The sequence below is a fragment of the Schistocerca piceifrons genome, chromosome 8, assembly GCF_021461385.2.
Source record: "Schistocerca piceifrons isolate TAMUIC-IGC-003096 chromosome 8, iqSchPice1.1, whole genome shotgun sequence".
In the NCBI taxonomy this organism is placed as follows: Eukaryota; Metazoa; Arthropoda; class Insecta; order Orthoptera; family Acrididae; genus Schistocerca; species Schistocerca piceifrons.
The window spans coordinates 98268761-98281963 of record NC_060145.1 but is presented as its reverse complement, the minus strand read 5'-3'; the positions used below and the strand labels follow the sequence as shown (position 1 = coordinate 98281963).

Below are 13203 nucleotides of genomic sequence, written 5' to 3'. Positions count from 1 at the left end.
ATTTTTTAGCTGCAGCAGATTGTTTCCATTAACCCCAAAAAATTGTTTATGGAAGAAAATAAATTTGATGCAAATGTGAAATAAATTCACATTTATAAAATTTGCACTTTCAATATGAAAACCTTTTCTTACATTTTATTTTAGAAAAACCTAAAAATTGTCTACGTACAACACAAAATAGGTTATATGCTGCAACAGACCTGGAAAATGTTTTAAAATCAATAGCAAATGGAGAGACATCAGACAGTCAAGCTGCAGTGCATGCTGATATTTCTCTTATTACATTGAAACACTGCACTGGGAGATTCAGAGCTGCAGGAGATACCTCAAAATTGAACTTTTACCCTCAGAATGAACACCTGCAAGGTTTTTTTCTTTTCCTTTTGTATGGATGAAGAGCATATGGTTCAACATTCATGACAGCTGACCAAAACTTACTTTTGAATCACAGCAAACAGAAGATTTAAATTGGAAAAATATGAAAATGGCAGGAGAAAACTGGCTCACTGCTTTTTGGAAGAGCCATAATCCGACACTAATGACACAGAGCAAATATTGAACAGTGGCTGTATTCCATGATAAATTGTGAGATATAAAAGCAAGATTTTTAATTTGGCTCATGAGATGTTTACAATCTTGATGAGACAAGAGTGACGACAGTTCACGTGCTGTCTATAATACTGACCAAGAAACGTAAGTCAAGTGTCTTCCCAGTAATTTTGCACGTACGTACGTGTGTGTGTGTGTGTGCCCAACTGAATCTGTGGTAGCTACAGGAAAAGTAGTGCAACCTTTATTTGTTTTAGGGAAGTGGAGGAGAAGCCAATTCAAGGGGATGAACGATGCATCTGTATTAAAGTATTTTGTGAAACATGCACCAAAATTAGTCTGGACAACCATGAGACACACAATACTGATACCTTCAATTAAGTTTAAGGCAGTGGCATTCTTTTGTTAGCTTTTCCTACTCACAGCAGTCATGAGATGTAGCTCTTAGATTTGACAGTATTTGGACCTCTAAAGGCTTTTAACAGTGCATGCTCGTGATTTCACACGAACATCAGCCAATGCAATGAGGGTTAGCATACATGATGCTGCACTTTTTAAATGTACTGTGTCCTTTGATATTTATGATCTTTCAACATCTTTAAAGACTAGTGTCAGTCGTACTGAACCATTATGTTCAGAATATATTTACCGAACTGTTGTGTTATGTAACAGACAGACCTCTACCAGTTCAGTAAGAAACAGCAGTTTGTTCACAGGAAGACGAAGCAAACATACATGCAAATGACATGTCAAAAGATCAACCTACAAAATTAGTGCAAGTTTGGCCACGTCCCAAGATTGGTGAAACAATGACAAGTAGTAAAAAATAGAAAAACTGATTTTTTACCAGAACACCCCTTGAACAACAAAGGCAACAGCAGGACAAGATCAAAGCCATTAATAAAGAAGCACAAGTTACACAAGGTAAAGTATTCCACCAAATGCCAAATACTTGAAAATAAGCAAGCAACTTAAAGACTCTTATGTTCAGTATATTGACTCCTCTGTCACTAATCTGTAAAAGGATGCTGAAGAAAATGTTTAATCAGTACAGAAAGCTGACTTCGCCGTAATTAAAGTATGAGGAAAAACTGCCACAAGTAGTTGCAATTATGTTGTTGAAGTCATTAAAATGTGATGGCTGCTGTGAAGTTAAATTTTAGAATATACAATAGCAGTTGCTATTACAAAATTTGAAGCTGCAGAGGAAGACACCACCATTGTTTCTCCATGTGAAATAATTGTCAAACTATCCAATCCAACACAGGGCATGTGGGCTTGACATGATATCTGTTGAAGTCAGTGTGCACTAGTTTTGTTACTGCCGTGATTTCTCCCCATTCACGCATCGAACTCATTAGCTAATGTTACAGCATGTTTTCATATGTAGTGTGCTGTAGTTTATTTATTTAACAGAAGTCCACGTAACCCCAACATATAGTTAATAACCATAGCTGTTATGTTGTCGAAAATTAAGTTCAAAGTTTTTTCCAGTTCTATAAAATGAGTAATGTGTTAATAAAATGGAAAGATTGAATTTTTTGTACTTGTTTATCACAGATGCATGAGTAAAAATTTTACAAACACATCTTTAATTTAAAACTTCAAAGAAAGACAAAAAAATTTGTCCAGGTAATCCTTATTTTCACTACTTTTAAACATCACAAACAAGAAATGCATTTAAAACTATAAAATACTGCACTGAATAAACAAATCCAACGTAGACAAAACAGATCAGAAAAATTACCACTTAATGTAAGGATAATGCACTGACTGCAGAAATGGAACTTCATTTTGTGCCTGTTGAACCAAATCCACCAGAGCCACGATCAGTATCTTCTAGTTCCTACAAATAATAAATAGTCTTAATATTAGCTTCAACAAGGAGTGAGTTTCAGCTATGAAATTAATTCTTGTCACAAATAACTGCAACACATGAAAATACACAGTGGACCATAATCTTGTTCAAACAAGGAATACAGAAAAGTTCAGACATGTAATTTAAATAAATAGTTACATTCCGTCCTTTATTTTGCTTCGTTTGGAACAAAAAAACCTGTGTGACATAGCAAAGAATTATGCCCTAGAAGATAATTTAAGAATACTGCAAAGAAAAACCAAATTTTAAAGAATAAATAGGGAAAGTATGTTTATTATGTTTTCTAATTTTATGTGCCACTGATTTTATCAATTTCTGATGTGTGTATCTCTCTCTTCCTTTCCTTACACAAATGTGTGAGTTGTTAAAGTTCTGCATTTTACAGTGAAGAAGTATTTAGGATTATTGTTAAAGAACACCAATAAAGAAGCCTGCATTACCCATATAAAACTTCAGGACTAAAATCTTTTATTCAGGTCCTTAAACAAGAAATTTAACAATCATTGAGGGCCATTTCGTTTTTTCACTTGACAATGGGCAAATGACGAAGAATAGATTTGGCCAGACCTGCAGGTTCTACCACAACAGTAACAAATCAACGAGACCAACATATGAAGAAATCGCACAACTGATGCAAGGTGAGCATGAGCAGGGCTGGGAGAGAGGTTGGTAATAAACCTATGATCATCTCATGGTGACCGACCACCACAAAAAGGAGAAACACTGTCTCTGTAAAGACAAGAGTGTTTGTTTACTATGCACATTTTCAGTTTTTGTTTTGTGGAATCACCATCCGTGGTAGTGAACAAAGTGAAGCTTTTATTCAGAATAAGTGAACAGTAAAAATACTGTATAAAATACATATTGGACATCTCACAGAACATTATGAAGCTAGTACCAGTACAGATATTGGTGATCTTGCAGCTCTAGAAGAACGAAATTTTAGACCTTTAGCTGCTTAACACCTGTAAGCAGCTAAAGGTCTAGATTTCATTATAATTTCACAGAACATCTGTTAACAACCGTTGAATTCTTACACTACTGCTGCTGTTATCAGTAAACATCAATATAAGGCACAAAATTAATTTTCATATAGTGTGTCTCCCAGTGTTCCAAGTGATGTACTGTATTACCTGTTTGTTTTACAACTGTTGACGGCAGAACACAGAACTTAGCTTTGTTTACAAACTAATGGGCCCAAATGTGTCCGACAATACTTGACAGTACACGAACGATGCACGTGGCTTGGCATTGTACAGTCACATTACTGTCATAGTTCATTAATACCGCTGTGTCTCCTTAATGTCTGCTGAAATGGGACACTGATTGCACAAATATATGTAATCCAAGAGCATGCTCAGACAGAAAAGGCTGGATTAATAATATAATTCTGTTCTGTTTGTTGTTATTGTGGTCTTCAGTCCTGAGACTGGTTTGATGCAGCTCTCCATACTACTCTATCCTGTGCAAGCTTCATCTCCTAGTACCTACTGCAACCTACATCCCTCTGAATCTGCTTGGTGTATTCATCTCTTGGTCTCCCTCTACAATTTTTACCCTCTACACTGCCCTCCAATACTAAATTTGTGATCCCGTGATGCCTCAGAACATGTCCTACCAACCGGTCCCTTCTTGTCAAGTTGTGCCACAAACTCCTCTTCTCCCCAATTCTATTCAATACCTCCTCATTAGTTATGTGTTCTACCCATCTAATCTTCAGCATTCTTCTGTAGCACCACATTTCGAAAGCTTCTATTCTCTTCTCGTCCAAACTATTTATTGTCCATGTTTCACTTCCATACATGGCTACACTCCATACAAATACTTTCAGAAACGACTTCCTGACACTAAAATCTATACTCGATGTTAACAAATTTCTCTTCTTCAGAAACGCTTTCCTTGCCATTGCCAGTCTGCATTTTACACCCTCTCTACTTTGACCATCATCAGTTATTTTGCTCCCCAAATAGCAAAACTCCTTTACTACTTTAAGTGTCTCATTTCCAAATCTAATACCCTCAGCATCACCCGACTTAATTCGACTACATTCCATTATCCTCGTTTTGCTTTTGTTGATGTTCATCTTATACCCTCCTTTCAAAGCACTATCCATTCCGTTCATCTGCTCTTCCAAGTCCTTTGCTGTCTCTGACAGACTTACAATGTCATCAGCGAACCTCAAAGTTTTTATTTCTTCTCCATGGATTTTAATACCTACCCTGAATTTGTCTTTTGTTTCCTTCAATGCTTGCTCAATACACAGATTGAATAACATCGGGGAGAGGCTACAACCCTGTCTCACTCCCTTCCCAACCACTGCTTCCCTTTTATGCTCCTCAACTCTTATAACTGCCATTTGGTTTCTATACCAATTGTACATAGCCTTTTTCTCCCTATATTTTACCCCTGCCACCTTCAGAATTTGAAAGAGAGTATTCCAGTCAACAATTTCAAAAGCTTTCTCTAAGTCTACAAATGCTAGAAACGTAGGTTTGCCTTTCCTATTGCCTCACGTGTTCCAATATTTCTACGGAATCCAAACTGATCTTCCCCGAGGTCCGCTTCTACCAGTTTTTCCATTCGCCTGTAAAGAATTCGCATTAGTATTTTGCAGCCGTGACTTATTAAACTGAAAGTTCGGTAATTTTCACATCTGTCAACACCTGCTTTCTTTGGGATTGGAATTATTATATTCTTCTTGAAATCTGAGAGTATTTCGCCTGTCTCATACATCTTGCTCACCAGATGGTAGAGTTTTGTCAGGACTGGCTCTCCCAAGGCCGTCAGCAGTTCTAATGGGATGTTGTCCACTCCCGGGGCCTTGTTTCAACTCAGGTCTTACAGTGCTCTGTCAAACTCTTCACACAGTATCATATCTCCCATTTCATCTTCATCTACATCCTCTTCCATTTTCATAATATTGTCCTCTAGTACATCGCCCTTGTATAGAACCTCTATATACCCCTTCCACCTTTCTGCTTTCCCTTCTTTGCTTAGAACTGGGTTTCCATCTGAGCTCTTAATATTCATACAAGTGGTTCTCTTTTCTCCAAAGGTCTCTTTAATTTACCTGTAGGCAGTATCTATCTCACCCCTAGTGATATAAGCCTCTACATCCTTACATTTATCCTCTGTCCTATAGAGAAGTAAAACAGCAAGGTTTGCTAATACCATTAGAAGAAGCTTACTGGAGAGAGCAGCAGCTGCAGTAGAAAGGAGTGTAAAGACAGTGTGTAATGTTATGAACGATGTTAAGAAAGCCAGGCGGAGTGGTCAGAAAATTGTGACACCTAGGAAGAGACAGGGAAGACATGAAGTGTCTGACAGTGCATACATACTATACTGTCAGTAAATGTTGTCAGCAGAGTGATACCAGGTGTGAAAAATGAAATTTGTAGACAAAGAGCAACAGTGGTTCATGTGGGAGGAGAAAAGGGGTTAACTGATCGTGCACAGCTCATCTATGGAACAGTTGCAGGAGCACATATACCAAATATTCCAGGTAGAAGTATTGTGGTGTTATTCATGAAAATAAAGCGCATAACACTTCTCGTTAAGCAGATACACAATCAGGGCTGACCAAGCATAAAATTCCATCCAGTGTGGATTTAACATTCAACGAGCTCTTAGAAGTTGTGAAACAAACTCTAGCGAAAATATACAGCAGATCGAGTACTAAAAGAATCCGGGAAAGGACTTACAGCGTTACGCCTTCCACTCGACAACTGTGATCTAAACCCCACCGACCTTACCTGGAATTTAATGAAACAATGTCAGCAATGTTACCCTTTCCCAACTTTATGGCTGCAATACAGAGCATTATGAAAGACAGCTGGAAAATGTGTGAAAGTGAAAACGTACTGACAAATACTGGCTCAGACACACACCAATGGATGAAGCTATTGTGAGCTTCATTATTGGACTTCAAGCAGAGAGTGACAGTGAAATTTCATTGTGAGGTTCTGAGGATACAATAGATCAGGCAGATTCGGACTCTGCAGATACAGCAGCTTCGGGCATCAGTAACAACTCTTTAACGAGTCAGCAGTTGAGGCAGAATGGTGTGCAGAAGAGCTAGGTGTTCAGCCCTTACATATGGATTAAAAGTGGTTGAAAATATTGAATTCAATTTTTTTCATTAGCACACATTTTTGTTCCTGTGTTTCTTTTTCATTTGGAATCTGTGTGTGTGAGATTTAAATTATTTTTATTAATCCAGCATAATATTTAAACATTTGAAAATGCTGGTGCATTGATTAAAAACAAAAACAGAATAACCTGTCTACTTGATGTGTGATGTGATCAAAAATTTATTTTTCTCTACAAGATTTAATAATATAGTGATCAGAGTCTCTTCAATAATTAAAAGTTAACAGCACCCATCCGACAAGACTTGAATCAACAACCTCATTCACAGTAAGCAGACATTACCCACTGCACTACTTCAGCCGGTGGTAGGTGTTCTATTTTAATGGTATAGATGCTTGCGTGAAATACTGAAACTTTATTTTGGTCCATTACTTGCAAACAAGGGGGCACTGGGGCGAATTGCTCCAGGATGTGATACCTGGAACCCCAACCTACACAAACATATATATGGTTTCAAAAGTCAATTGTCCCCAGTAGAGACCTCTCTCTGTTAGGTATTAGATCATACACCAAAATCTCTTATTTTCATTTCCTATGTTTTTCCGTAAAATAATCTATTAACAGTGAATGTATTTTTATCTGCTGAACGTCCAGGTCAAGTTATTAGATCATGAAACAGCACCTGTGTGAGCGGTCCAATGCTGTTGCTCGAGCGGCTTCACAAAGACTGACGCTTTCTTAACAAAATCATTACTTATATAGACGTAACTGTTTAGTCCTTGTGCTCCCAGTTCTCGGTTGGCGCTACCAATCAGAAATTTTCTAAGTCCACTGTCTGGGTGTTATCCCGTTGCGTGCTTGTTTACATACCATACAGCATTGTATGCAATACGATTTACTCATCTCTCTATTGTGGAACTCTGCGATCTGGTATGGATCCCACATACTTGAGCAATATTCTAGAACCGGCCACATGAGCGATTTGTAAGTGATCTCCTTTGCAGATTCCTTTTTTGTGCCAGTATTCTACTAATAAACCGAAGTCTGCCACCTGCTTTACTCACGACTGAGCCCATGTGGTCAGACAATAAATCAATCTGGACTATTGTTCGGTCAATGCTCGGAAATTTTGTGGAGCAAATCACGTTTATACCAGTACATATCCCTACAAAATAACCAGGTATTTGTATGAGTTGGCCAATTCCAATAGTGACTCATTGACATTGTGGTCATAGGATATCACATTTTTCATTTTATTGTATTAGTTGGCCAATTCCAATAGTGACTCATTGACATTGTGGTCATAGGATATAACATTTTTCATTTTATTAAGTGCAAAATCTTACACTTTTGAACATTTAAAGCAAGTTGCCAACCTCTACACCATGTTTAAATCTTATCAAGACCCGACTGAATACTTATGCACCTTCTTTTAGATGGCACTTCATTACAGATAACTGCATCATCTGCAAAGCCTGATTTTACTATTATCTGCAAGGTGATTAATATACAGTACAAAGAGCAAGGGTCCCAGCACATTTAAGGTGCTAATAATGTGAAATTCCTAGCATTACGCATTTGTAACAGTGCATTACAAGGTTAATTTAATTTTACATAATACTAATAATAACAATTATTATTATTTAGAGAATGTCACAGAAACTAACACAATAATAGGGCCAACCTCGAAACCCACCATTATGGGAAAGTGTTTTGGCGAACACCTTGAAATATTTCACGAACCACAGATTGGGAAATGTTGCCATAGTAAAACGGGCAATTAAAACAAGAAAGAGTTCTATATCTAGTAAACTTAATAAACAAGCTTTAATGTGGTATCTCACAGAGGAACATTTAGCTTTGGCCAGGAGCATGTAGAAGAACTGTGGTCGAATTTAAAAGAATATTTGAACGAACTTTAGACAAGACACATGCCTACTGGAAGAGTCCATGATGGACAGGCCCTCCACAGTACACTGTTACAATTCAAGTGCCCACATGTTTGCAGCCAGGCACCCACAAGCAGAGGCAGGCTCATACATATCACACAACAACACACAAACATGGTGTGATGGGGCTGCCTGCCAGGCAGCCTACACTTGCTGACAGATGATCTGATTGGAGCCTGTGCCCCATGGACAGCAACCAAATAGCCTGCCTCCATGACACACTCTCCAAAACACATCTATAGAAACATGTATTATTGCACAACAAGAATAAAACAATACGAAGAGCAACAGACACAGAAATTCTATACGAAACATGTTTTGCTGTCATAATAGTAATGTATGAAGCATTCAATGACTACTGCAGCAGAACTTTATTGAGAAGAATCAGGAGTGCCAAACTACATTTTTAAACGTTCTCTTTTTAAAAAAGGGTAATCCAAAAGTACCGTGCGAAATCTCAGACGAATGAAAATGTGAGTGGTATACAGGCTGGATGAAAAACAGTCCAATAGGGTCAGAGCAGCATAGGGGGCACGTAACTGAGCAAAATTTTTCAGACAACCATAGATAGGTAGGTAATTTACTAGTTCAGAACTACAGCTGTAGAACATCAGCCAATCACTGACTTAGTCACTTCCGTGTAGTGCTGAGGAGGCAAGCGCAGCAGTTGCCACCATGTGTTTGGCGTGGGTACGACACCACACGGCTGACTGACCTGACCACCACATGTAGTATCATTGTCACAGATACTACTACAACAACACTGCGCCATCGCAAGGTTGGCAGCCCGTTGTCTGCCGAGCACAGCGCACTCTAGCGGGCTGCGCAGCTCAACGGAACTGGAGTGTGTCTTGTTCACCTCTCAGCTAGATTTCAACCTTGGCAGACGCACTTTCATAATCGGCCCTCAGCCAATTCTGTTTGCATTGATTCTCTGAGGAGGGCCCATCAAGGCTTAGTCCCTGAGAATATGTTGTATTAGTTTATGGTATTCCATGTTTCGAGATTTAGTCCCTAGCCGCAGCTGCAGTCCTACAAACTACTGAAGATAAGTAATTTTCATTGTACTATGTGTTTCTTGAATAATAATCCTTCTCTCTAACAGTGTGCCGTACCGCATATTATTGCAACCTTGACTCCTTCAGCTCCTATCAACTCTGCCTCCTACTTATTTGCATTTAGAAACGAGTTGGAAACACCCACGCGTTTTGTGCCTCTAAACAGTGAGACGCAATACCACACTTCAAGTTTCAATCACTGGTGGCACCAGAAGATTAACATTTGGGCTTCAGAATCAGTTGTACAATAAATGAGAAATTACTGGCAACTGAAAAAGATTTTTATTCTATTAAGTTTCTGATTTAGCCACTATAGCACATGTTATATTTAGTTTTCCCTTTCAATTGGACATAACATAAAAATGGACATCAAGGAAAGAATAGCAGTGGGAATGAAACTGCATGCGTTCCCTCGGAGACATGCTCGGCTCTAAATCGATCTTACTGAACATTAAGATGAAAATCTACAACACAGTACGGGTCAGAAAAGTGGAGCGTGACTAAGCGAGAAAAGGAAAAACTACTAATACTTGAAAGAAGGGTAATGAGGAAGATATGGGGACCAGTTTTAGATAATGGAGAAGGACTAATAACGAGGATATCTACCTTCTGATGCGACAACCAACTATCCCACAGAAGATAAAGAGCAAAAAGAATACAATGGGTGGGCCATGTAGCCCATATCAAATGGAAGATAGGTGAAGATGGCACTAAAGGGGAAACCAAACACCAGTCTGAAAATTTTTACCACTTTCAAAGCTATATAGCATCAAGCAAAACTCTGAAATTTTTTGATCACTTACTTGTAAGCAAGGCCCCCCACCACGGTTAATTGCACCAACAACTTCTTCCCATTAGAATTCTGCACAACAATTTAAGATATTTCTCTTATTGGAATTGAAAGTAGGCTTTAATTTCACAGATTTGAACTTTATTTCTAAGTTGAGTTTAACTGGCCATGATAGCAAAAAAAAATTTCCTTTGAGATATCGCATCTGTCAAACTCTGCGAACCATCAAAGTGCATGGGAAAGAGTATGCCACATTTTGCAAATATTACAGCTCCCCACAACTGCATTTGCAGATGGATCCTTTTTAATCGCTTGTATGCCTCAGTGATTCTAACCCTGTCTCTATGGGGTTTCACTGTAATCCTAGATTCATTGAAGTTCACTGTAGAAGCTAGGCAGGTTTTCATGGGATAGTTTCGTGTCTATCCTCAGAAGTCTGCCAGTTCAGTTCTTTCAGCATCTTTTTAAGTCTCCCAAGGATCAAACAAACCTGTGACCATTTGTGCTATCTCTCTTTTTAATCCAATATCCCCTTTAGATCTATTTATTGTATGTCCCCACATTGAGAACTGTGTCATTAATTTAATACATTGTTTTAGCTTTCTCAAAATGAACCACATGTTACAACATTATAACTATGTGTGTATTTTAACCCTATAGACAGAGAGATTACTAATAAAATAGAGATGAAAGTTGCAAAATGCTTCTTTGTAGGTGTGGCCAAACAAATTTTAGGCAGGAACGGAGGTTCCAACTACATTACCAATACATGCATTGTACTCTTGAGGAACCGCCATACAGCTATTTTATTGCAAGAATTTCTGCCACAAACATAGACTTTTTTGATGCAAACAGATGAAGGCCTACTTGGGACAAATAGCTGAACACCAGTTACAGTGAAGCTGCAAAAATTTGGATTTTGTCAGTATAATGACAAGAGAATTTTGTTACTCAGGGAGGCACAAAATTGTGAAAATCGAATATTGTTAGTTTTATAAACAATACTGAAATTTACTATTTCTCGATGCTTCTGCCACAATTGGGCAGCTTATTGTTACCATCCTCGTACACCATACTGCGCCACACTGTGTAACCACCCCAGGCACATTTTTAAAAACTAGATAACCATGACCCTTTTGCCTGTTTACACTGCAATGTTTGTAGAATCCACAGCCAACAATAAAATGTTGATATCAAAATCTGAATTTTGCACTGAACAAAATATACAGTATTTTCATATGTATTGTTGCTGAACAGCTGCAAAGCCCTCAAGCCATCGGAGGCTAAAGAAAATTTAGCTGAACACTGCAACCAATAGTTAAGACACTGGCAAATCTTCCTATCACAGAAGGCCAAACCATATTGTTGGAGCAAGTAGTTCTTGGGCTTGAGTGACCAAAATACATTACCTGAAAGTTTACATCCATAGAATTTACATAAGATTTAAGTTCCAAGTAACAATCTTGTCATACATCTCAATTGCAGAGCCAAATGTTTCAATTTTTATGAACTAAGTCAACAACATGGATGAAATAAATACAGTATGTTAAACGCACCGCAAATTTACTACCATGACTACAAAACATATGAAGCTTTAGGTAGCATCTGTCTCAACAATATGCAGTGCTTAAGCTGTCGATAAGATAGGAAACGAAAAATGATACCTGAACTTCCTCCAGATCCGGATAGAATATCTGTTCACATATTAGCTGTGCTATTCTGTCGCCACGCTGAACGTTGAAGGGCTTATCCGAATGATTAAAAAGAACAACGCCAACATTTCCTCTGTAGTCCTCATCAACAACACCAGCTGTAACATACGTTGAAGTTTTTTGTAACTGATCACTTTGATGCTGTAACACAAGAAAGAGTGAATTTCTGCATACTACCTCCGACGTCAATGTGATGTTTTAAAGCTAGACCTGAGCGTGGAGCTATTCTCCCATAGCAACCTTTAGGTAGTTGTATCTTAATATCAGTTTTTACAAGTTCTTTTCCACGTGGAGGGATAACTATATCATATGCACTGCAAATAAGATGTGGAAGAGCAACGAATTAGAAAGGTACAAATGTGATAATTAAAAAAACTCTCTTAAGAAATTACTGTAAAGCAAACGTCTTTACTGCAAGAACACGAACAAGGGCAACTTCCATACAAACCTTTTCAGGTCATATCCTGCTGCTGTTGAAGATTCTTTCGAAGGAGCAAATGCATTTTCCGTTAGCTTCACAAACCGGAGTGTTGCAGTGGCAGTAGGCATCTGTCAAATTGTAGCGTACCGTCAACAACAAGATTAAAGTCTTTATGCACAACGTTCTCGGTCCTGTGCGACTTACACCTGCAGCTTTCGCGCGTAAACAATTCTTGGCGCGTTCGGCACAAAGAATTCATATAACGTCTGTTGCCGCCGTTTTAATGCCAACTTTCAGATACGAAATGTTCCAGCATTTATTTTTGCAATAATCGACCTTTCCTTCTTGTAACAAAACAATACAATCATTGCAGATGCTTAGAATGTTGCCTTCAGTTAAATTTTAAGTACACATCTACTGTATACATATATGAAATTACAAAATTCAATTTCAGATTCCGTGTTTTATATGTCAGAGCTTTAGCTCCGCCTCTTGTAGGTAGCGTACTATTAAACTATTGATTGTTAGGTTATTCACATTCGTTAATGTTTTAATATTTGTTCGTAAGAGAATCTTCATTTTTAGAAGGGTTATCAACAGTTTATTTTGATGTCAAGCGTTTTTGGAGCATCCCAAAACGATATTGTCAAGATCTCCGTTGTCTTCTGGATGTTCACTGCATGTGTGAGAGTCTGTCATTCCAATCCTGTAGAGGTGTGGGGGGAAACATACGTGTCACAAATCTACTAGACAGTT

The 13203-nt window shown here is 38.1% G+C and overlaps 1 protein-coding gene across 1 annotated transcript; it reads right to left on the bottom strand.

The window, feature by feature from the left end:
• Nucleotides 1–335: 335 nt before the first annotated feature.
• LOC124711182 (deoxyuridine 5'-triphosphate nucleotidohydrolase-like) lies at nucleotides 336–12709 on the bottom strand. Its single transcript, XM_047241109.1, has 4 exons — nucleotides 12475–12709; nucleotides 12204–12340; nucleotides 11979–12124; nucleotides 336–2395 (listed from the first exon to the last, which is right to left on the bottom strand). The coding sequence occupies exons 1-4, from the start codon at nucleotides 12573–12575 to the stop codon at nucleotides 2339–2341; spliced, it is 441 nt and encodes a 146-aa protein (XP_047097065.1). The 5' UTR covers nucleotides 12576–12709; the 3' UTR covers nucleotides 336–2338.
• Nucleotides 12710–13203: the final 494 nt, after the last annotated feature.